The sequence below is a fragment of the Zalophus californianus genome, chromosome 15 (genome assembly GCF_009762305.2).
Source record: "Zalophus californianus isolate mZalCal1 chromosome 15, mZalCal1.pri.v2, whole genome shotgun sequence".
In the NCBI taxonomy this organism is placed as follows: Eukaryota; Metazoa; Chordata; class Mammalia; order Carnivora; family Otariidae; genus Zalophus; species Zalophus californianus.
This window is the reverse complement of record NC_045609.1, coordinates 19,529,990-19,554,148: the sequence shown is the minus strand read 5'-3', so window position 1 is coordinate 19,554,148 and position 24,159 is coordinate 19,529,990. Positions and strand designations below refer to the sequence as shown.

General features: G+C 34.7%; 1 protein-coding gene across 2 annotated transcripts in view; it reads left to right on the top strand.

The window, feature by feature from the left end:
* Window positions 1–16,808, top strand: part of IPMK (inositol polyphosphate multikinase) — a 45,493-nt gene extending 28,685 nt beyond the window's left edge. For both annotated transcript variants that reach the window (XM_027596386.1, XM_027596385.1), the window contains exons 4-6: window positions 1,461–1,633; window positions 12,687–12,768; window positions 14,482–16,808. In XM_027596386.1, the coding sequence (XP_027452187.1) occupies window positions 1,461–1,633; window positions 12,687–12,768; window positions 14,482–15,104 (878 nt within the window). In that variant the 3' untranslated portion in view covers window positions 15,105–16,808. The remainder of the gene's footprint in view (window positions 1–1,460; window positions 1,634–12,686; window positions 12,769–14,481) is intronic.
* The last annotated feature ends 7,351 nt before the right edge of the window (window positions 16,809–24,159 follow it).

Below are 24,159 nucleotides of genomic sequence, written 5' to 3'. Positions count from 1 at the left end.
GGCTGCTGTGTGCTGCTCTCTTCCCCATCTTCTCACCCCGTCCTGTGGGTACCTTTTAAAGCACAGAAGCTTGGGTGGGTTCCAATTTCTTGATCAGGATATTCCCACTGTGCCATTACCTTTCACTGTCAACAGTCCTGTGTCTGTGTCCAGACCTTTTGTTTTCTCTTGTTGAACATGTCTGTTTGTGAGAGTCCTTCTTTAAAATGTGTCATACTTCTTCCTGTGTGCCAGGGCTGGTTTCTTAGGGTGTAGTTTTTTGTCATATTTGGGCTTGAGTTCACCTAGTTCTACAAAATCATCTTCCTTTGATTAAGGAGTAAAACTTACCTCTTTATTTCTTATCCTTTCAAGGAAAAGATGTATGCCCCTTAAATCTGAGGGGCTTAAAAACTTTCACAAGCTCTACCAGGTTTGTTCTCACTTTTAGTTCAACACAGACTTTCTTGTTGTAATTTAATAACTATGCTTGGTGGGTCAAGGTAAAGGAAAAGAGGGTAAGTCTTCTTTTTTCTCTGGTGGCCTTTTATTTAATTCATAGAAAATACATACCTTCTCTAACTTTGCTACTTTGGTAAAAAGCAGATAAAATCTTTTCTGTTTTTGAGAAAAAGGTTCTGGGAGAAGTGCTTCACATATTCATAACTGAAAGTTGTGATCTCAGTCAGAACTTTGGGAAGATTCCTTCATCAAGTAGAGAGAATTTCCTTCCTTCGTTTCCTTCCTTCCTTCCATCAAGTAAAGAGAGAATTTCCGTCAGTGTACCTAGACTTTACTTTCAAGCTAAGCTGTAATTAGTTCAGCTTCAGTATGTAATAACTGGAACTTTTATAATCTTTTACTTGAATCTCCATTTATAATAGTTTTCTGTGGGAAGATGTATGCAGGATTCCAAAGTAGTTTACAGATGAGCTTTTGATGAATGCATATATTCTAAGCAAGATATTTATTTTTCTTTTGCAACTAGTAAGACTAGAATATATATTTGGCAGTGACCATAATTTAGATTGATTTACATTTCTTAAACTATACTTCTGTTGTGTACTCTGTGGGAAGGATTTATTCCTATTACTAATTTTAAATGAAGATTTTTAAGAATTATTAAAATACTAAGAGATCTGCTAAGGCACAGATGACATAAAATGTATTCAAAAGGGTAATGCATTCTGAAACAGCTTTTGAAATAATCTCATTTTAATGTCCTTAGAAACCTTATATCTATCTCATCCTTTTGCTTATGATTGAATATTATTTAATCACTTCCTGCAAGAGTTTCTCTGTGATATTTATACTTGTTACAAATTTGTTGGTCATTTTTTTTTTCAGAGTAATAATAATTATTGACTCTGGATTTAATTTTTTTCTAAGTTTTAAGATTTCCTCATCTTGTTTTCCCCTGGCAGTTATTTGGGTAGTAATATGTTTGCTTATTACTAATTAAGGTTTTTCTTTAATAACAGATTTATACTTAAAACTGGAAGATGTGACCCATAAATTTAATAAGCCCTGTATAATGGATGTAAAGATAGGGCGAAAGAGTTATGATCCTTTTGCCTCATCTGAGAAGATTAAGCAACAGGTCAGCAAGTACCCATTAATGGAAGAGATTGGGTTCTTGGTGCTTGGCATGAGGGTAAGAGTGATTATTGGTAACATTTCTCTTTACATGTTCCTCCCTTGAAAAATATAGATGTTATTATAATACTTACATATTATTTTGGATTTGGGTTGTCCATATCTCCCCAGTACAGGCAGGGTTTTAGTCTCCTTTGTTCACTAATATGTGGTCAGTGTCTGGAGTTATTCTGACACATAGTATATAATTAATGAATGAATGGCTGAACCACAAGACCCTGACTCTGGTAATTTTGTTTCAAAGAAGCTTAAGTTTAGGTGCAAAATAATGTGATAAGTAAATGTGATATTATTTATGATTTTTCCGTGAGAAAAGTAATAAGTTTATATATTCAGTTTTTTCTGTATTTTTAAAATAGAAAAGGGAAATTTAAAATTAGGTTATTTCTTCAGACTGTATTTTAAAACAGTTGTTTTATTTGCTCATGATTCTGTTGGTTGACGGTTTGAGTTGGGCTCAGGTAGACAATTTGCTGATCTCACTTAGGGTCCTTCACACGGCTCTGCTCATTTGATGACCCGGCTATAGGGCTAGATGGTCTACAATGACCTCACTGTCATGTCTGGGAGATTGTACTGTTGCCTGGGCCTTTTTCCCTGTCATCTCTCATGTTCCAGAAAGCTAGCCGGAGCATCTTCATATTCCAAGAAGGCAAGATTGAGAGCTCTAAGGTCTCTTGAAATCTACATTAGGAAGTCGTTTGATGTCACATCTGTAGGACAAAGTATATCACAGGGCCAGCCCATATTGATAGGGAAGAGAAATAGACTCCGTTTCTGTTGGTGGGAATAGAAAAGTCACAATATAAGTGGCAGTGCACACAAGGATGGGAAGGATTGTTCAGGCCATCTTTGCAAACAGTATGCCACAGTTAAGTAATGTGGAATAAAATCCTCTGAATAAATGGTATGCCTTCTAGCTGTATGGAGGTAAAATTTGTATATATGATAAATGATTGCTTACCTATATAAGCATAATGGCCAGTTTTGAAATTCATCATGTAAGATGATATATATAGGTGTTCCTTTTGACTTTTAAACTATAATACAAAAGTATTATAGATGAATTGTTAATGTGATGGTAATAACAGCACAGTTGAATTTGGTATTCTGATTATAAATAAAACCAAAGAAGTGTTGTACAGGTATTTCATTTAGAAAACTATAATTAATTGTGGGTATATGGTAAAGAAAAAAAAGGGTTATGGAATAATGTTAAACAAGGAATAAACATCCCACAGTACTATAACTGGGCAACTATTTAAACCTTCACTGTTGTCAGATCTCTCACCCTCCCACTTTCCTTCTCACTCTTAGCAGATGAATTTGCCTTCTGCTTCAGGAAAAATAAAAGCTATCAGACAGGATTTCCTTTAATGTTCTGCTAACAGATGTACATACCTAACCTGCAAGTACTTTCATTCCCTCTTATTTCTTCCTGTCACATTGAAGAATTTTTCATCCTCTAGTCTAAGCATAGCCCTTCCCTGTGTCCTCTGGACCTCAGTCCTACCACCTCTTCAGGAACCTAATACTATTGATTCTCTCTTGTTTTTCTTATATCTTCAACTTCTGTCTCTATCTACTGACTCTTTAACTTTGTTTTGAATATGTTCAAATTACTCAATGTTTCCAGTAACAAAACCTCAAAACCTGCCTTTACTGTGCTCTGCTCTCCAGCAGTGGATTTGACTTGCCTCCCCTTCGCAACTGAACCAGTTATTTCTATTGTGTTTCCACTCAGTGTTCTTTTATTTTTTTAAAAAAAGATTTTATTTATTTATTTGAAAGAAAGAGCACGCATGTGCATCCTGCAAGTGGGGGGAAGGGCAGAGAGAAGGAGAGAGAGAATCTCAAGCTGACTCTGTGCTGAACTCGGAGCCTGACACAGGGCTCGATCTCATGACCCTGAGATCATGACCTGAGCCAAAATGAAGAGTCGGACGCTTAATGGACTGAGCCACCCAGGCACCCCTCCACTCAATATTCTTAAACTTATTCCGGTCTGGCTTCTGTTTGATCATCCCTCCAGATTTGCTCCTCACTAAGGTCCCTAAAGACCTTAACAATCTTCACTGTTACTAGGTCCAAATGACATTTTTCATTACTCACTTTACTTTGAAAAGCAGCTTTCAAAGCTAACTAAGTCCTCCTTAAAACTTTTCCTCGAGTGTTCATGACACCCTCTCCTGGCTGTTTCCTAAGACCACTTTGCAGTCTTCTTTACCACCTTGTTTCTTTCTGTTTATTCTTTAAATGTTGAGGTATTCTGCTCAGTTCCATTTTACTCCTTCTTTTTTCTTTCTGTTTCTTCCTAAGCAGTGTCTTTTATTCTTAATTGGTTCATTTTCACTTACACTGGTAACATGTATATGTGTAATATAATGTAATATAATAATGTATATCTTCTGCCTCTGGTTTTTCTTTGCTCTCCTAATCTGACCTTTACTTGGATAATGTAAAGACATCTAGAATGAATACATTAAAAACTGACACACATCCCTTTTGCAAACTAACAACCACAACAATAGTAACATCTCTGTTATTCCCTATCCCAGTAAATGGCATCACCATACATACAGTTTTACAAAGGCGAAAACTTGGAGTAATATAACATCTCAGAACCATCCATCAGTTCTGTTGATCTTAATTTCCAAACATCTCTTGAGTCCCATTATCCATCTCCAGACCCTATTCTTAATTGATCTCTCAAGTTCAGTTTTGCTCTCTTCCAGTCTGTTCATCAAACATTGCAAAAGGTATATCTAATTAGGACATTACCCTATTTAAAAACTCTTCAGTGGGTTTCCGTTACCTTTAGGGTACATATACAGAGGATAAATAAGACATTGTGTGATTTGGCATTCTTGGGGTATGTGGTTTCCCCAGAGAAGTAGTTCTTCTGTTTGTATTTTTTTAATAACAACTTTATTGAGATATAATTTCCATATCCTTCAACTCACTCATTTAAATATATGGTAAACTGGTTTTAGTATATTTGTGGAGTTGGATGACCATCACCACATTCAACTTCAGAATATTTTTATCACCCTCAAAAGAAATGCCATACCTACTAGCAGTCACCCCTCTTTTTCTTCCAGGCTTTCAACTCCCCCTAGTTCTATGATAATTATCTCTCTGATAATTCTGTTTTCATTTTCTTGAATATATACCCAGAAGTAGAATTGCTGGATCATGTGGTAGTTCTATTTTTAATTTTTTGAGGAACCTCTGTACTGTTTTTCATAAAAGCTCTGATGGCTTGGTGCTGAGATGCTGAGTATAATTCCCAGGGAAGGAGTGTAATTCCCTTTTGATGGTAGCCATTCTAACAGGTGTGAGGTAATGTCATTGTGGTCTTGATTTGTGTTTCCCTGAGATTAGTGATGTTGAGAACGTTTTGATGTTCCTGTTCGCTATTTGGATATTTTCCTTGGAAAAAATGTCTATTTAGTTCCTCTGCCCATTTTTTTAACTAGATTTTTTCTATTACATTGTGTGAGTACTTTTATATTTTAGATATTAATCCCTTATCAAATATATGATTTGCAAATATTTTTTTGGAACCACACTATTAATGTAGCCTTGGAGTAAACTTTGAAATCAGAAATTGTGACAGCTCTAATTTTATTCTTCCTTTTTTCAAGATTGTTTTGACTAATTCTGGATCCCCCTTAAATTTACACGTGAATTTTAGGATTAAGTTGTAATTGTCAGTTCCTGCAAAAAAATGCCAGTTTGGATTTTGGTGGCGATCATACTAGATCAATTTGTGTTCCCGTTATTTTTGTACTCATAACTTCCTTTATACAATAGTTAACATATTGTTCAATTATCTGAGAAAGGATATGATTGAAGTATGAGATAATAAATGAAAATGATGTGAGTATAGATTTACTTATACAATTCTAGGATATTAAAATTAGGAGATAAACCTTGAATTTTAATAGGAATAATGTTAAGGTTAAATTTTTCATAGTTTATTTCTTTGGAAGGTGGTAAATTCATTGAACTCTTTAGTCACAGTGGATTTGTAGACTAATAATAGAGTTGGATAATTTGATCTTATTTTTTTTTAAAGATTTTATTTATTTATTTGACAAAGAGAGACACGGAAAGAGGGAATACAAGCAGGGGGAGTGGGAGAGGGAGAAGCAGGCCCCCTGCAGAGCAGGGAGCCCAATGTGGGGCTCTATCCCTGAGCGGAAGGCGGACACTTAATGACTGAGCCACCCAGGTGCCCCAGAGTTGGGTAATTTTAGAATGAACACTCTAAAGTTTAAAATTTTTCCCGCAGGAAAGTCATGCCTCTAAACAAAAAAATCCCTTGATAGCACTGACTAGACTGGTTTATCAAATATATCAAATGTTTAAAATATATTTAAGTATTTTTCTATTGTGTTCAGCCAGTAGTAGAAGAGGTTTTGTGGGTAGAATAACTCGCCAATTTTCTGTGCTGATTTAGGATCTTTCTTTATTTTTTTATATTTATTTATTTATTTATTTATTTTTGAGAGAGAGAGGGTGCGCAAGCAGGGGGAAGGGCAGAGGAAGAGAGAGAGAATCTTAAGCAGGCTCCATGCCCAGCGCAAAGCCTGACACGGGGCTCAGTCTCACGGCCCTGAGATCATGAGCTGAACCAAAATCAAGAGTTGGATGCTTAACCTACTGAGCCACCCAGGTGCCTCTAGGAATTCTTTATATTTAATGACTTTCAGTAATTATACTATATTTCATTGATCCCAAGATGGTGTATATGATTAGACTCCAAGAAAAATGAAATCTTGCCATTTGCAACAACATGGTTGGAGCTAGAATGTAGTATGCTAAGTGAAATAAGTCATAGAAAGACAAATACCATATGAGCTCATTCATGTGAAATTTAAGAAAGAAAACAGATGAACATATGGGAAGGGGAAAAAGAAATAAAGGAGAGAGGGAAAGAAGCCACAGAGACTCTTAATGGTAGAGAACAAACAGGGTTGATGGAGGGAGGAGGGTGGGGAATGGGCTAGATGGATATTAAAGAGGGCACTTGATGTGATGAGCACTGGGTATGGTATGTAAGTGATGAATCACTGAATTCTACTCCAGAAACCAATATTGCATTGTATGTTAACTAAAATTTAAATTAAAAAAGAAAAGAAAATCTTTAAAAAAAAAGATTAATTTTTAGGTGCCTGGCTGGCCCAGTTAGTGGAGCATACAACTCTTGGTTTCAGGATTGTGAGTTTGAGCCGCATGCTGGGTGTAGAGATGACTTAAAAAATGAAAAAAAATCTTTAAAATATAAAAGACTCATCATTGATTTAATAACAAGATTTATTGAGATATGTGTTATAAAAGACATAGAAACAGAGTAGGGCCTATAAGAGCAAGGGTTATAGAGTGACTTTAGAAAAGATGGTACAGTTTTTCCCTGCTCTCTGAAAGTAGAGTGTTCCCATGAAACTTTTTGTAATCTGAAATGGCATCAAGTGAAAACTCAGTTACCATAATTTTTATGGAAAAATTTTGAGTGTTCCCACACCCAAAAAATAACCCCTCAGGCTTTTCTGATACCTTAGGCTACATCTTGCTAATGGATACACAAAATTCATCAACATAAAGCACAGATACTCACAGACAGTTCAGAGGTATGGCTGCGTGATACTGGAATGCTGAGTGCAGTTCCCTGGGAAGGAGTTTGGTGGTGCTGTTCTTGCTGTTGCCTCTGTAACAGTTACTACAAAACAAAGGCTGAACACTATTTTCACTTTTTGCCTTTCTTTATAAAAGTGAAAATCCTCTTTGGACCTCTTTTGGTTAGCAAAAATGGATACTAATGTAGTTCTTTTGTAAAAGTAAAGTGGCATCACACAAACTTGAAAAGCAGGTGATACCTGTCTTTTGAACTGGCAACAAGGGAAAGTAACAGGTAGAAAATTGCATATTGTGAGATAGGAGTTTATGTAAGGTAACTGAAACATACTGTATATAGGTAGGTGGGGTATATATTATCTTATAGTATCAGACGAGAGAAGTTAGTATATCAGCAACCTGCTTTAGGACTTACTGGGTTTTGAAATAGTGTCCTTATGGATTGACTATTGTATACATTCTTGTTTAATTTTCCAGTTTTGTATTCTGAAAACAAGAGCTATGTAATTACAGGAATTTATTATATTTATTAGCTAAAAGTAATTAAAATGTAGTTTGTAGAAATTTACCTAAAATTTCTTTAAAACATAATTCGGGGCGCCTGGGTGGCTCAGTCGTTAAGCGTCTGCCTTCGGCTCAGGTCATGATCCTGGTGTCCTGGGATTGAGCCCTGCATCAGGCTCCCTGCTCAGCGGGAAGCCTGCTTCTCCCTCCCCCACTCCCCCTGCTTGTGTTCCCTCTCTTGCGGTGTCTCTGTCAAATAAATAAATAAAATCTTAAAAAAAAAATAAAACATATAATTCAAGACTTTAAATGATTTAATTTTCAGATGTTCCAGTGTATTTTTGGCAACAGCTTAAAGTTTTGACATACTTTTTGGAGAGAAGTACCTTTTCTTAATTACTGGTTCCTAGTTACTTGGGGAAAAGATTCTTCTCTTTTGGTATTTATTGATCACGTTGTCTAAAGATCAGACTCTGTATATCTTTTTTTCTTTATAATAATGGATGATAGTAACCTTTCAAATTTGAATTGACTTAATAGGAAGGTGTTTTGCTAAAGATATTTGTATTTGTTTGCCTCAGATGTAAGTTCACATAAAATGTTTATATTTCACTTATGGTGAAATATAGTCCAGGAAGTGCTAGAACTTCCTTTTGCTTGTTTTTTGTTGTTGTTTTGTTTTTTGTTTGTTTTTAAGTAGGCTCCACTGACAGAGCCAGCCAGGCTCCCCAGTTTTTGCTCGTTATTCTGCCCTACTCATGTCTCCCAACTTTCCTTTCCATTAAAAAAATTCTTTTTTTTGCTACATATTTAGATGTTTTCAAGGTTGGTGTGTAACTTTTGATTTACAAATATCTTTGCTGCTGACCAAGACTGGGCAGTCGGTAGAGATAGAGAAATTCTCCTATCTCTTCCCATTCCAGTGTTAACTGTAAAGTTAGAAATAGAGGAAGAGAGAATATCAATAAAGGAGTTCCACTAAAACTATTTAACTTTAGTCTGTATGTGAAATTTAGATTCTCATATGTGAAATATAATTTAGCTCCGATAATTACACCCCTGAATTAGTAAAAAAGGTTTTATTTTGAAAATCATGTTTTTTTTGTACATTTTCTAGTTTATGTTCACATAACTGTGATTTGAAAATTCTTCTCATATTTTGTATTAATTTATTCAGATTATTAATTTTCTCAATTTCATCCTTTTTTCTTGCAATATAATTGACATATAACATTATATAATTTTAAGGTGTACAACATGTTGATTTGATACATTTATATATTACAATATGGTTACCACCTTAGCATTAGGTTAGCTAACACCTCTATCATATTGGAAATTCTCTTTTATTTAATTAATTTGTTTATATTTTTCAAGAATCCTCTTTTAAACCTATTTATGTGTATAGAGAACATGAGTGGTTTTCTTAAAAACACATTTTGGATGTACTTAATTGTTCTTATAAAAATAATTTTCCTGTAGCCAAATGTAATTTTTGATGTTTATAAAGTGCCTTCTTCTATTATTCATAGTAACACTTTGCCCAGTGATAAACTGTATTTCTTCAATAGGCAATATGTATGTGTATGTTTAAGAACATGGTTGTAACTGAACTTTTTCAGTTAAGTATAGCATTTGAAATTAGTAATTAGTATAACAGACTAAAAGGTTTAAAATAACAATTCCTAAATCAATATATTCTTAGTGCTTCTTAAAAATACTTATTTAGGGGCGCCTGGGTGGCTCAGTCGTTGGGCGTCTGCCTTCGGCTCAGGTCATGATCCCAGGGTCCTGGGATCGAGTCCCGCATCGGGCTCCCTGCTCTGCGGGAAGCCTGCTTCTCCCTCTCCCACTCCCCCTGCTTGTGTTCCTGCTCTCGCTGTCTCTCTCTCTGTCAAATAAATAAATAATAAAAAAAATCTTTAAAAAAAAAAAATATTTAAGGGGTGCCTGGATGGCTCAGCCGGTTAAGCGTGTGACTCTGGTTTTGGCTCAGGTCATAATCTAATGGGTCATGAGAACGAACCCCAAGTGAGGCTCTGCACTCACCGGGGAGTCTGCTTGAGATTCTCTCCCGCTGCCCCTCCACCCACTCGTGCATGTGCTGTCTTGCTCTCTCTCTCAAAAATAATAAATCTTTAAAAAATATATATTTATTAAAATTTGAGAAGGTACATTGTTGTATGCTTCAAACTCCAGAAAGTATAGAAACATACACAGTGAGAATTCACCTTCCACATAGGATGTTATATTTTTTCCTCAGTGTATCCTTCCAGAGATATTTTTTAACATATACAAATACTGCATATATGTGTTATTTTATCATAAAACCTCCTTTGAACACGGTTTTGTATCTTGCTTTTTTTTTCCCATTTAATGTATCATAAAGATCTCTCCACAGTGGCACACTGTTATTATACCACGATTTCACCAGCTCCCTTTGATTGTTTCCAGTCTTTTGCTATTACAAATAATGTTAAAAATGAGTAAACGAGACCTACCTCATTTCACCAGTATGCAAGCGTATTTATGGGACAAGTTCCTAGAGGGGAATTGCTGGGCTTATATGCATTTATAATTTTGGTAGATATTGGCAGTCTGCCTGATACAGAGCAGTGGTTTTGAACCAGGGGCAGTTATGTTCCAGGGTGACATTTGGCAAAGTCCGGGACACTTGATTTTTCACGATTTGGGGGAGGGCCATGCTCCTGGTATGTTTGAGAGCTGTTTGATTTATGTGAACTGTTAGATCCTTTATTCATTTTCCAGTAAGAGTAATCATGCCCTTTGTTCATTATATAAATTTTGAATACCTTTTCTCTGTGTCTATTTGTCTTTTGATTTCTGCTTGGCAAAAACACTATGAACATTTTTTTTTTAAAGATTTTATTTATCTGACAGAGACACAGTGAGAGAGGAAACACAAGCAGGGGGAATGGGAGAGGGAGAAGCAGGCTTCCCGCCGAGCAGAGAGCCTGATGCTGGGCTCGATCCCAGGACCCTGGGATCATGACCTGAGCCAAAGGCAGACGCCTAATGACTGAGCCACCCAGGCGCCCACTATGACCATTTTTAAAAACATATTGTATATGAAGGAAATTTCTGAGTTTTGGTTGGAAATGCCTTCCTTAGTATCAGTTATTCAAGGATTCTTCCATCTTTGTGGGAACACTTTTATCATTTCACTTTGTGCTTGATGTTTTTGGAATTTATCCTGGTATAAGGTATAAATACAACTTACTTTTTTCCAGATCACTACCTAAAGACACTATCACTATTTAATAAATTATCTTTTTCTGCTGATTTAAAATACTGTTATCACATACAAACTTCTCATATATTTGATTCTAAAGATACGCTTTAATGAAATCAATGTCTTGGAGATATCTGCACTCCCATGTTTATTGCCGCATTATCAATTATAGCCAAGATATGGAAACAATCTAAGTATCACCTACAGATGAATAGATAAAGATGTGGTTTGTGTCTATACACACACACACAATGGAATATCATTCAGCCACAAGAAAGAAGGAAATTCTGCTGTGCAACAGTATGGATGAACCTGGAGGGTATTTCGCTAAGTGCAATTAACCAAAGAAAGACAAATGATGTGTGATACCACTTATATGTGAACCAAAAAAAAAAAAAAAAGAAACCAATTTCATGGAAACAGAATGGTGGCTCCTAGGAGTTTGGGGGAGGGGGAAATGGGGAGATGTAGGTCAAAGGGTACAAACTTTCAGTTACAGGACGAATAAGTTCTGAGGACCTGATGTATACATGGTGACTATAGTTAATAATACAGTACTGTATACTTGAAATTGGCTGAGAGTAGCTCTTAAGCCTTTTCACCACACATGCACACAAAGTGAGTTAACTGTGAGGTAATGCATGTGTTAATTATCTTGATCTTAGTAATCATTATACAGTATGTATAGCAAATAATCATGTACACTATATATAATTGTATTTCTCATACATGCCTCAATAAAGTTGGAAAATATAAATAAAATATGTTTTAATATCTAGTAGCATGGCAAAGCTATTCCCTCATTGTTCTTACTTGGATTTCTTGCCTGTTCTTGTTTTTCTTAACATGAACTTCAGAATTAGCTTGTATGATTAAAAAAAGTTGTTTTATTATAATCTCATTTTAGTTGTTGATTAATTTAAGTAGAATTGATATCTTTTATGATGTTGAGCTTCTTTGAGAACAATGGGTGTTCTTAGGAATGTTTAAACGATATCTTTATATAGACTTACACTTACTTAATTTCTATGTTTTATTTTTTTGTTGTTGCACTTGTAAATGGGGTCTTGCATTACATATTCTGATTATTTGTAAATATGAAAGCTTATTTCTGTGTACCAATTTGTACTCGGTCACCATTTCAAGTTCTTATTGTTTGTATTAGTTTTTCAGTTGATTTTCCAATACACAACCATTATCTAGAAAAAGTCATATTTTTATCTCCTTCATTCTAAGTTATTACACCCTTTCTCTTGTCTATTTATATTTGCTAGAAATTCCAGAACAATATTAGATAGATGATAAAAAAAACATTGTGGTAGAATACTTTTTCTGAAAGCTTCATGTATTTTAGGACAGGATGTTTCCTTATTTCCTTTTCAAACTTGAGGATAACTTCTGGTGGATTGATGTCGCTAATTCTTTCATATTGGAAATATTCATCAGTCTTTTTAAAGAGTTTTCATCAATAGAGGATGTAAATTTTTTAATTGCCTTTTCAGCATCCATTGATATGATACGATTTTTTTCTTCTTAAATCTATTAGAATGAAATATGAGTAGATCTTCCCATCTTTAACTATCCTTGCATTGCTGGGTAAACCCCACATGGTCAAGGACGATTAGTTTTTAATATTCAGTGCTTTTTCTCACAGGTTTACCATGTTCATTCTGACAGCTATGAGACACAAAACCAGCACTATGGAAGAAGCTTAACAAAAGAAACTCTAAAGGATGGTAAGGATTGAAAAACCTATTTCAATACTTTTATTGCTGCACAGTTATCAAAATAATTCTAAAGTAATTTCAATCTTAATTCTTTGGTATAATGATGGTATAATGACTCAATCCATAATAAATAAACATAAATCCTTAAATTTACACAATTGAATTATTCATAATCCCTGGTTTATAATACACCAAAACCAGGGATCCATGAATGCCTTCTTATACATTTTAGCACATTTCTTATTTATTATTATACATAAAAAAATAATGAACATCTGTGAACCAGCCATATAGTTTGAGTCCTGAAACTAGAGGTTGTCTTTCAAATCTTAGTATGTAAATCAGTGTATTAAAACTGCTTTTTACATAAAAAACTTTAAAGTGTGTATTGTTGTATGTAATGTATTTTTATTGAAATCTCTCATGTCTAGTTTCGCTGTATATTATAAGCTTCTAGAACTACATAATAAATAAATGGCATTAGAAGTAGTTTAAAGTCAATTAACATACATGCCTCTAAAATAGTTATAGCCAAGCTATTACAAAAGCAATAAGACCTTAATAGATTTCTGGAAATAATATTCTATTAAGAAGTTTATTCTTAGCTTTGCCTAAGATGGGAAAGAGCTTATGTGTAGTGTAATAGTTTGAAGAAAAATTTTAATTTTTTTTTTAAAGATTTTATTTATTTATTTGACAGAGAGAGACACAGTGAGAGACAGAACACAAGCAGGGGGGAATGGGAGAGGGAGAAGCAGACTTCCCAGCGAGCAGGGAGCCCGATGCAGGGCTTGATCCCAGGACCCTGGGATCATGACCTGAGCCAAAGGCAGACGCTTAACAGTTGAGCCACCTAGGCGCCCCGAAAAATTTTAATTTTATATATAGAAAACAAATATACACAGTGTGATCTTAACAGTATTTGCCTTGGTTTACTTAACCAATAGCAGGTAATACTCAGATTGACTCTTTATTAAAATATTTTGCAGGCTAATGTGAATATACGTCTTTAGCAATTTCTGTCCCAGAGTGGGGGAACAAACTATTTAAGAGCAGAAATGAAATTATATATGCCCATAAATTCTCAAATAGGATAAAATAGGCATAAATAACTTTAAAAGAGGCTTAATAATCTGATAGGTTAAAACATGTAAAAGTCTCAATTTTGAATAACATATTCAACCTGGGGTAGTATTGATCCCCAAAGTGAGCTTAACTTTTGTGAAGACTGATTTAATCAATATTATTAAGAACAGAAAGGATTTATTATAGTTATGACTTGGTATTTTGGTAATGGGCTATTGATGCCATTACAAGTAGTTGTAATTTGACTCTAGGTTTTAGATTAGGTCTTGAATGTGATTCTAACAAGTAATCTTAGTAAAAAATAAATCCCTCACACCAGCAAATGAAGCAAATCTTGGAATCACATTCCTAAAGAGAATATATATAGAGAGAACTAAACTACCAGTCTTTGTGTAATAATTTTTTTAATCTAAATAGTATATTTCACTTTACATAAGTGTCATTTTCTAGTAAAAGAATCTTCACTAGAAATTAAGTTGTGGTCCAGGTTTCTATGTCTGACTAGAATTTTGCCTATTCGGCTAATTGCAAGGGGTAAAGGGAAGAAATTGACGAATTGTATCTAAGATGAGTTTATTTCCCACATGATAGCTAGTTCGTAATTTCATTATAATCCTAATATTTTCTTGTTTATAGGAGTCTCCAGGTTTTTTCATAATGGATTCTGCTTAAGAAAAGATGCTGTTGCTGCCAGTATTCAGAAGATTGAGAATATTCTGCAGTGGTTCGAAAATCAGAAGCAACTTAACTTTTATGCAAGTTCATTACTGTTTGTTTATGAAGGTTCATCTCGGCCCACTCCTACAAAATCGAATGACAGAACTTTGGTAGAAAAGTTTTTGTCCAAAGGGCAGCTGTCAGACACAGATGTACTGGAGTACAATAATAACTTTCATGTGTTAAATTCCACAGAGAATGGAAAAATAGATGCTTCAGTAGGGAAAAGCTTGTCCAAGATGTATGCTCGTCACAGAAAAATGTGTTCAAAAAAGCATCACAGTCAGACTTCATTGAAAGTTGAAAATATAGAGCAAGACAATGGGTGGAAAAGCATGTCACAGGAACATTTAAATGGAAATGTACTTTCCCAACTGGAAAAAGTTTTTTATCATCTTCCCACTGGTTGCCAAGAGATTTCAGAAGCAGAAGTGCGAATGATAGATTTTGCTCATGTGTTCCCTAGCAACACAATAGATGAGGGATATGTTTATGGGCTGAGGCATTTAATTACCGTACTGCAAAGTATTTTAGACAATTGAATCCTTTGCTGCAGTCTTTTTAAGGGAAGGAGCAATCAAGAACAGCAGTCAATATCTCTGTACTTGTAAAGCTATGTAAAAAAATTTATATTGTGAGTCTACATTTTGTCTTTATACTTTTGGTAGAAGGGTTATCTTTTTATAATCTTACTCAGGAAAACTAATTATTTGTTCATTAGAAAACTATGAAGAATAAAGAAAGAGGAATCTTAAGCAGGGAATGTGGTGGTCATGGCTTAAACATCTGTTTGGCTGAAGCAAAATGCAAACCATTATTCAGCCATTAAGAGTTAATTTAGCTTTCTGTAGCCAATTTGTCATGAAATCTCTGTCCACCCAACCTTGACAATGAGCCATATCTAAACTCATTACATTATTAGAACACTTTTAAAAATCTAGAAAGCACAGGTTGATGTCCTTAGTATTACTATATGTGTATGAAGTTACTAAAACTGGAGAAAATTCTACTTCAGAACAGTTAAGTACTGTTCAGGTTTTATATTAAAAGTTCAGACCAGCATATCAAAAGGTGCTTCTTAGTAAAGCAATTTAGAATTATTGCATTCCAAAAGCAGATTTTCTCTTTAATTTCCATTAATATGCATATTTCAATATATTATACTTCATGAGAAAGATAATTGAACAACAACAACAACAAAAATCTTGAAATTAAGGTCACTAATTATTCTTGCCAGGGTTAGAAGAGAGAAGTTATTTGCAAGGAACAAAATGGTTTTCTTTTAAAATCTTTCATTGATGTGAAATTGGAATTACTACATTGTGAAAAGTGCTATAAACCATATAATACCTTTTCCTCTTAACTGCAACTTCAAAAGGTAGATGATTGAAGCTTTGTCTTATTTCTCTTTTAAATAGCTTTTGAGAATTTTCTCGTTTAAAAATCATGTATTTATATGTCCCCATTTAGTTCAGCAGTAGTATAAATATATGTTGCTAAAAAGTGTTTCTCAGAATTCTAATAAGTAGTGAAGAACACCATCCAGTGTTATGTTATCAAAAGTACTACATGTAAATTAGTGCATCTCTATGAGTTTGGTGCATATCTAAATCCATGCTTCTATTTCACTCTTACTCAAAACAGTTTTATATCCTATTCCAGAGAGAAATTCTGATTTAATTTTGTGATAGCTGGGGGATGCTATTTTTCCTGGAAAAATTAGATTTTTAAGTATTATGTGTTTCACATTGACCACCTTTTAAAAAAAATAACTAGTTGTTATTGAAAACGTTTAAAACTTTGAAATTAAATTTACAAATATGTTAGATCTTTATGAAAGCATTACTTGCACTTTGATTTACTAATAACACATCTAAGTAGTTAACAGTTTTGCCATATTCCTGGAAAATGTTTTAGATTTGTGGGCTCTTGGACTTTTCTCCCCTCTTTTCCCCCTGGAATTACAAATTAAAGTTTTAAATCTAAGCAGTTTTTTTTGGTGAGGAAGAAAGTATCACAATTTTATGTTTATTCACCTTCCCAACATCTCTAAGTGTACTTTGCAAATATCTGAGCACAGACAGAAGTACCAGTGCTCTGGATTCTATGCTTAGTAAATTATTAAACCTGAATTACTTTAAAATTCATATACATTTTGGGGCTCCTGGGTGGCTCAGTCGTTATGCGTCTGCCTTCAGCTCAGGTCACAATCCCAGGGTCCTGGGATTGAGCCCCACATTGGGCTCCCTGCTCAGTGGGGAGTCTGCTTCTTCCTCTCGTCCTCCCCCTGCTTGTGTTCCTGCTCTTGCTATAACTCTCTGTGTCAAATAAATAAATAAAATCTTTTAAAAAAAATTAACATACATTTTGTTATAGCAAAATTTGTTTTTAATTTTACTTAGAGTCAGTATAAGTATTTTTCATAGAGACTTCATATTTTTCTTTACTGCCTAAATGGGTATTGGCTGTAGCTTTTTTTGTGGGGATGGATTTCAAGTCCTAATATAATAGTCATTTTTTAATTTTACTTTTTTTCTCCTACAATATAGACTTTTGTTGTTGTTGTTATTTGGACAGTAGTTCAATAAGTCTTTAAGCTCAGATAATTAACAATTTTGAGTCTTTTAACAAGAGGCTTTTTTGTATGGGATGGTATCAGCCTATGCACAATGAATCTAATAAATTTAAGTATTACCAGACTTTTTGCACATTTTAGCTCAATAAAGTGTGAATCAGCTTTCTAGATTTTCTTTATCCATATTTGGAAATACAGTTTTGTAAAAATCAGTGTCTTACCTTTTTGATACAGTAGATCATCTTTCGTTTTGTTTTAATAAAACAAGCGCTTTTATCTTTTGTTTTTCAGGGAAAGGATTAACATTTAATTGTTGGTTTACATTTTTATCACTGTTATCCAATGCCCATTTTATGTTACTTTATAAGTAAGCTTACATGTCACAGAATAAGTATCTGTTTATGTAATCTACATGTGAATATTTTACTGTCTAGCCCGGTCATTTAACATTATGCTGATATTTACCACTGTGGGGAAGAATGATCACTATTCACCAAGCATATTTAAACATGTATATGTTTAAGAAATAAGCATAATAAGGATAATAGTTTGGATTAATAGGATTATCATAGGTTTTTCTCCCCTAGGAAACATAAATAATGATTTTAGTGTATTTCTTATGGAATGCATTCATGAAAAGGACTTTAAGAAATTGTGGATAGTGAATAATACATTTCTCTAATAAAAATTTAAATTGTATAATAGTTTTATAATAAAGTACACTAATTGATATTTTAATATGGATGGAAGTTGCGTAGATTCAAATAAATTAAAAATTGATAAATGCTAAATATTTTATCTAGTTTTTCAAGAAACAGTTGTGAAAATGTGTATATTAAGTGGCTCTAACATGGAGCTTGTGGTATTTTCAACTCAGTATTCATTCTTTATTTTATGTGTCTAGAAAGATCGTACTTAGTATGCCTCTTTACACTACAATTTGCTATTGTGGGGCTTTAGATTGGGTTCAACTGAATAAGAACTTTTTTTCTGATTTTGAGTGTAATTTATTATTTTATGATTTCTAAGATGATGTTCATATTATCTCTATAATGTCTATATATTAAATTGATAATATAACTTAAAAGGATTAATTTTCAGAGATATTTCAGTTGTAATTTTCATATTTCATGCAACTGAAAACATTTGTTTCTAGGATTTGGAATATTGTAGAAAATACAGGTTGAAAGAAAATGGTATGAAACAATTTTATTTGTGAAATTACAGAAATTTTGTCCAGTTTTTAAAACATTGTCATTCATTTTAATACTCTTAGCTGTTAGACATTTGATACTTTAAAACTTGATTTGCTTTTAAAATTGTTTACAATGCTTTGTAATAATCTTCCTTATCCAGTGCCTTTAACCTTGATTTGATATGTTTGTAGCCTCAGTTATCATTCCACTACATCCTATAATATTTTTATAGCCTAGACAGCAGTTTCTTTTAAAAAGACATGTCAATTTGATCATGTAAAGAGATAGCAATTGTCCTTGGGAAGACAAATAGAGTTGCCTATAGACCAGGCTTCTTACTTCATTCAAAAATATTTAGTGGATGTCTACCATGTGCCCAGCATTTTTGGCCCCTGAATATACAGTTCAGACAAAGCCCTAACCATTTTCTCATTCTATCTAGATGGGGTGGGTTTGGGGACCTAATTAAAGGAGACATACAGAAGAATATGCATTTAACAATAATAAAGTTAACTAGCATTTGAGTTTGTGTAAAGATAAGGAAATGATTATTGAGCTGAGATGAAGCAACTGACAATATGTTAGGTTAAAAATAATACTTTGCAGCATTATAACCTCTATTTGACTCTTGAGTTCAGGTAGTAATTATAGATGGGATAAAAAGGCCTTAATTTTTCACTTTTCTTGCCGGTAAAGGTACGTTTATTTTTAGGCTGTCCATTTAGAGTAGTGTTTTAACAGAACATTACTGTGAAAAACATTCCATTACATATTCACAAGCAAATTACTGCACATTTTTAAAATTGGGTTTTACAATTTAGTACAAATACTTTAGTCCTCAGTCTCATCTTCAAACCACTGGTATTTTAAGTTTGGCAATGAATATGAAATTTTTGACTTACAGAGTGACTATATTGTTACTTAAAATGCTTGCTAATATTTTGGGACAGTTGGAGTCTCCATTTTTTTGATGTTTTAATTCTTGTTACTTATGTTGATAGTGTCTAATAAGAGGAAATAGCATTCATGTGAGTAAATAAATTAGAGTATACTTTGAAAAATTTTATATTTTAATTGTTAAACTTTGTCATCATGGGATTAAATTTTGGCCTGGTGTTCACTTACAATATATGTTAAGTTTAATTATGAAGTTAAATAGTTTCAAGTATGATGTGTAATGCACCTGCATATAAATGAAATTGGCGTGCACAAAGACACTTTACTATAGGGAGTTGTACTGGAAGATTTATGAAAGCATGTGAAATTGCACCTAAAATTGTATTAGTGACTATGCTAAATTTATTGTACTTGATGAATGAATGTATTTAGTGTAGTCAAAGTTACTTTGGTTTGAAATGTCTATACAATGTCTTTCTTTTTTTTAATGTGTTTGTAATTTGTAGTATTGATGCGGGGTATTCTTGGACTGCAGGGGTTATTGTCAATGTGCGATTTGTGTTTTTATTTTATAGAATCATCTAATGTGATATACTGATTTTTATAAGTGATATTTAGATAATTCTAATAACTGTATATTTGACAACCTATTAAAATGTTTTGCATTGGAGCTTTTCTTCATTAATTGTAATATGCTAACAAACTCATGGTAATTTAAAAATAATTTACTCACTCAACAAATATTTGAGTGCATGTTATGTACCAGAAACTACAGGAATCATAGGGATTCAAGGATGATTAAGACAAGCTGTTAACAGAAAAAAACAAAAACATGCATTGCAAATGAAAAAGTATATAAACTTTTTGCCTGAATCATTTTCTATGAGATATACTAAAATCTTTGGAATCAACCTATAGGAGAAACAAATTGACTTGGCTGTGAAAATATATTATAATTGTAAAACTTCAGAAGTGGGTAAGATAGTTTTGCCTGTATTTGAAGTTTCATGAATCAGCTACTTAATCAGTGACCTGATCATTTTCATTCATTAATTAAAAAGAGAGGGTACTATCAAACACATACCGTACATTAGGCACCATATTTGGCTTTGGAGATTTTGAAAAGCCACATAAGAGACTCAGTACATGTTCTCAAGATACGTACTCTCTGGTAGAAAGAAAAAAAAAACTGTGTAAATATGGGATAAAATATTATTGGGGCTATGACTGATACTTAACCCATATCCAGCAGGGCTGTGAAAGAGAAGAGGATAAATGCAAGAGAAAGCCTCATTGCAATTGTGAGTCAAGGCTCCAGAAAGCTATACGGCATTCCTCTTTTATGCCTGCTATTGTGAACTGTGGGAAGGAGCAATACTATATGAAGTAGTTTCTTTAGATTGGCTGCCTAACTGCTGAGAATAACGGAATCCCATTGCCATAGTCCCCTAGTTAGCTATAGCTAACTGTAAGAACTAAATAAAAGCTGAAATGAAGTAAGTGAAAATAATCACTTGAGGATTTCATTAAAAATGCAGATTCTGATTCAGCAGGCCTGGATGGGGTCTGTGATGCTCCTGGCCCATGGACCACTTTTTAAGGCAAGATTTTAAAAAAGTTCTTTGGGTATAGAGTGTGCAGTAGAACTCGGATCACTTTGATCCAAGCAACCAGAGCTATTTGAAAGCCGGGGAGAGTGCTGAGAAAGAATGTAAGAAAATACAGCCAGCAATGGCTCAAGTTAATACTGCCCATTCTTGAATGGAAGGAAAGTTCATCAGCTATGTCAGGCCATTAAACTTTCCTCTTACAGGTCTTAAGGGTCCTATAATAATAGACTAATCTTTTTCTACTTGTGCTGTTAGCTTTTCGTGTGTGTAAATAATGTCTACTTTGCCAACTGAAGAAAACAGTCTGCATATGCTTGTTAATTACATTGTACTTGCTTAGGCAGAAATGATGTGGTACAATTGGTTTGGACACTCTGAAATGTTTTGAGTCTATGTGTTCCTTTTTTCTTTCTCTTTTTTTTAAAGATTGTATTTATTTATTTGACAGAGACAGCGAGAGAGGGAACACAGGCAGGGGGAGTGGGAGAGGGAGAAGCAGGCTTCCTGCTGAGCAGAGAGCCTGATGCTGGACTCAATCCCAGGACCCTGGGATCATGACCTGAGCCGAAGGCAGACGCTTAACGACTGAGACACCCAGGTGCCCCAAGTCTATGTGTTTCTAAGAGAAGTTAGAAAGTCTTTTTTTTTTTTTTAGATTTATTTATTTTTAGAGAGAGAGCATGGGGTGCAGGGGCAGAGGGAAAGGGAGAGAGATTTTTTTTTTAAGATTTTATTTGACAGAGAGACAGAGAGAGGAAACACAAGCAAGGGGAATGGGAGAGGGAGAAGCAGGCTTCCCGCTGAGCGGGGGGCGCGGGGGCGGGGGGAGCCCGATGCGGGGCTTGATCCCAGGACCCTGGGATCATGACCTGAGCCGAAGGCAGACACTTAACTACTGAGCCACCCAGGCGCCCCAGGGAGAGAGAATCTTAAACAGACTCTGGTGGAGCCCAACGTGGGGCCCGTCTCAAAATCCTGAGATCATGACCTGAGCGGATAACAGATAACAAGTCGGACGCTCAACCGACTGCGCCACCCAGGTGTCCAGGAAGATCTTTAAAATTGTTATTTGTTAAACTAATGTAATTTGACAAAGTGCTTTGGGATGGGCACAAAAAAGATGGTGAATGTGGAAGCATCATGTGGACACGTTATCTATGGAAGAATAAACTATCACCTCAAACATTTTAAAGATTGTGGTAAATAGCCTTAATTTATAGCTTATAGGGCTTTGATCCAGTTAAAAGTATATCTTTGTTTTTGTGGATTTGTAAAGAAACCATAACTTTTAGTTCTCAACAGTCTTAACTTCCATTTGCCACTCCCTATTATGGTCGACTCTAACCCATCCAGGTTATGCCAGAGACAGAGAGACCAATCTCAGTAATGGGCTAGGCTGACCACTCTGTCAGCAATTATTGCTGCATTACATCCTAAAATGTAAGTGGCTTAACAACTACCCTTTATTATTTGTATGGATTTGCAAGTCAGTTGGGTGATTCTGCTGATCTTGGCTAGATTTACTCAAGTTTCTACAGTCAGCTGGCCTGTCAGCTGAGTTGGGGGCTGGGAGCTAGTCTAGGATGGCTGGGATGACATGTCTTACATCCTTTCAGCAGGCTAGCCCCAGCGTTTTCTTGTGGTGGTGGTGGGGGGGGGGGGGGTCCAAGAGAAGATGATGAAACATGCAAACAGGTTTCAAGCTGATAAAGTTTGCTATTATTGCCAAATGCAGTTAGTGTGGTCAGCTACGGAAGAAGGGCACGATGTAATCAACCACATGCTCCAATCTCAGACCAACTCATATAGGGCACCAAAATATTGAGTCTTGGCTTGTCATGGTCTACATTTTCACCAGGCAACAATGTCAGATCAAGTGTACAATGTGGGCATTAGTTCCGCTGATCAGAACAGAGGCAGCAGGATAAGCAGCATGTGCAAATTTTAAAATCTCATTTGTTTTCCCATTTTTAAAAATTTCACCCAGGTTTCCACCCATACCTCCCCTAGGTAGAACCCTCTAGGTAGTCTCACAGTGTTGCCATCCTCAATTTGTAGTAATATGTTATCTGGGGAATGGTTTGGTATTTTAAGCGATCTTTTATTTTTTTTTCCAAGTTTTTACTTAAATTCCAGTTAATTAACATACAGTGTAATATTAGTTTCAGGTGGAGAATTTAGTGATTCATCACTTATATACAATACCCAGTGCTCATCACAAGTGCTCTCCTTAATCCCCATCGCCTGTTTAACCCATTCTCCCAACCATCTCACCTCCAGTAATTATTGGCTTGTTCTCTATAGTTAGGAAAGTGTTCCTTGGTTTGCCTCCTTTTTCCTCCTATGTTCATTTGTTTCTTAAATTCCACCTGTGGAGCTGCCTGGGTGGCTCAATTAGTTAAGTATCTGCCCTTGGCTCAGGTCATGATCCTGGAGCAGGGCATCTGCTTCTCCCTTTCCCTCTACCCCTCCCCCCACTCATGCTCTCTTTCTGCTCTCAAATAAATAAAATCTTAAAAAAAATAAATTCCACTTATGAGTGAAATCATATGATATGGTATTTGTTTTCTCTGACTGACTTATTTCACTTAGCATAATACTCTCTAGCTCTGTCCATGTCATTGCAGATGGCAAGATTTCCTTCTTTTTGATGGCTGAGTAATATTCCATTGTAGATATACACCACATGGTATCCTAAGCAATCTTGTCTTAATGGGCTTCCTTGGCGATGACTTGAATGTCAGTTGATTTTCTTTCAAGTGTATATAAACTTATGTTTCTATGACAAAAATTATGCAAAAGACATGTACTTTCTATTACATATTGTAGATACTGTTCTCCAGTTGATGAAACTATTTTTTTTAATTGAACTAGTACTTTTGGTTCACTTTTTAGGTGCAAGAGCTACTTAATTCTAAAATACTATTTGAACTTGAATGTGCTGTTTTATTGTCAGTTTAGTACCCCCTCTCTCCTTACTGTGCTTTCTACTCACAGCCCTCCAGTGATGTCAAATGCATCACTGTAACCTGGCTTATAGTCATACTCTCTCCGTAGAGTTTTTGAAATGTGATATCCATGAATACGCACTCAAACTTGTGGCTTAAGTCTGAAGTAAGAATGGTCTTATTGGAGACTGTCCTTTAACCTGTGGAGTGTGATGCTAAACTCCGGGTGGTTAGTGTCAGCACTGTACGGGAGTATCTTAATGTGCGTTTCTGTTTAAAGACAACTTAATATATATTTAAAAACATATATAATATATATGTATATATTACATATATATATATTTGATTCATTAACATCAAAATCATGGCCA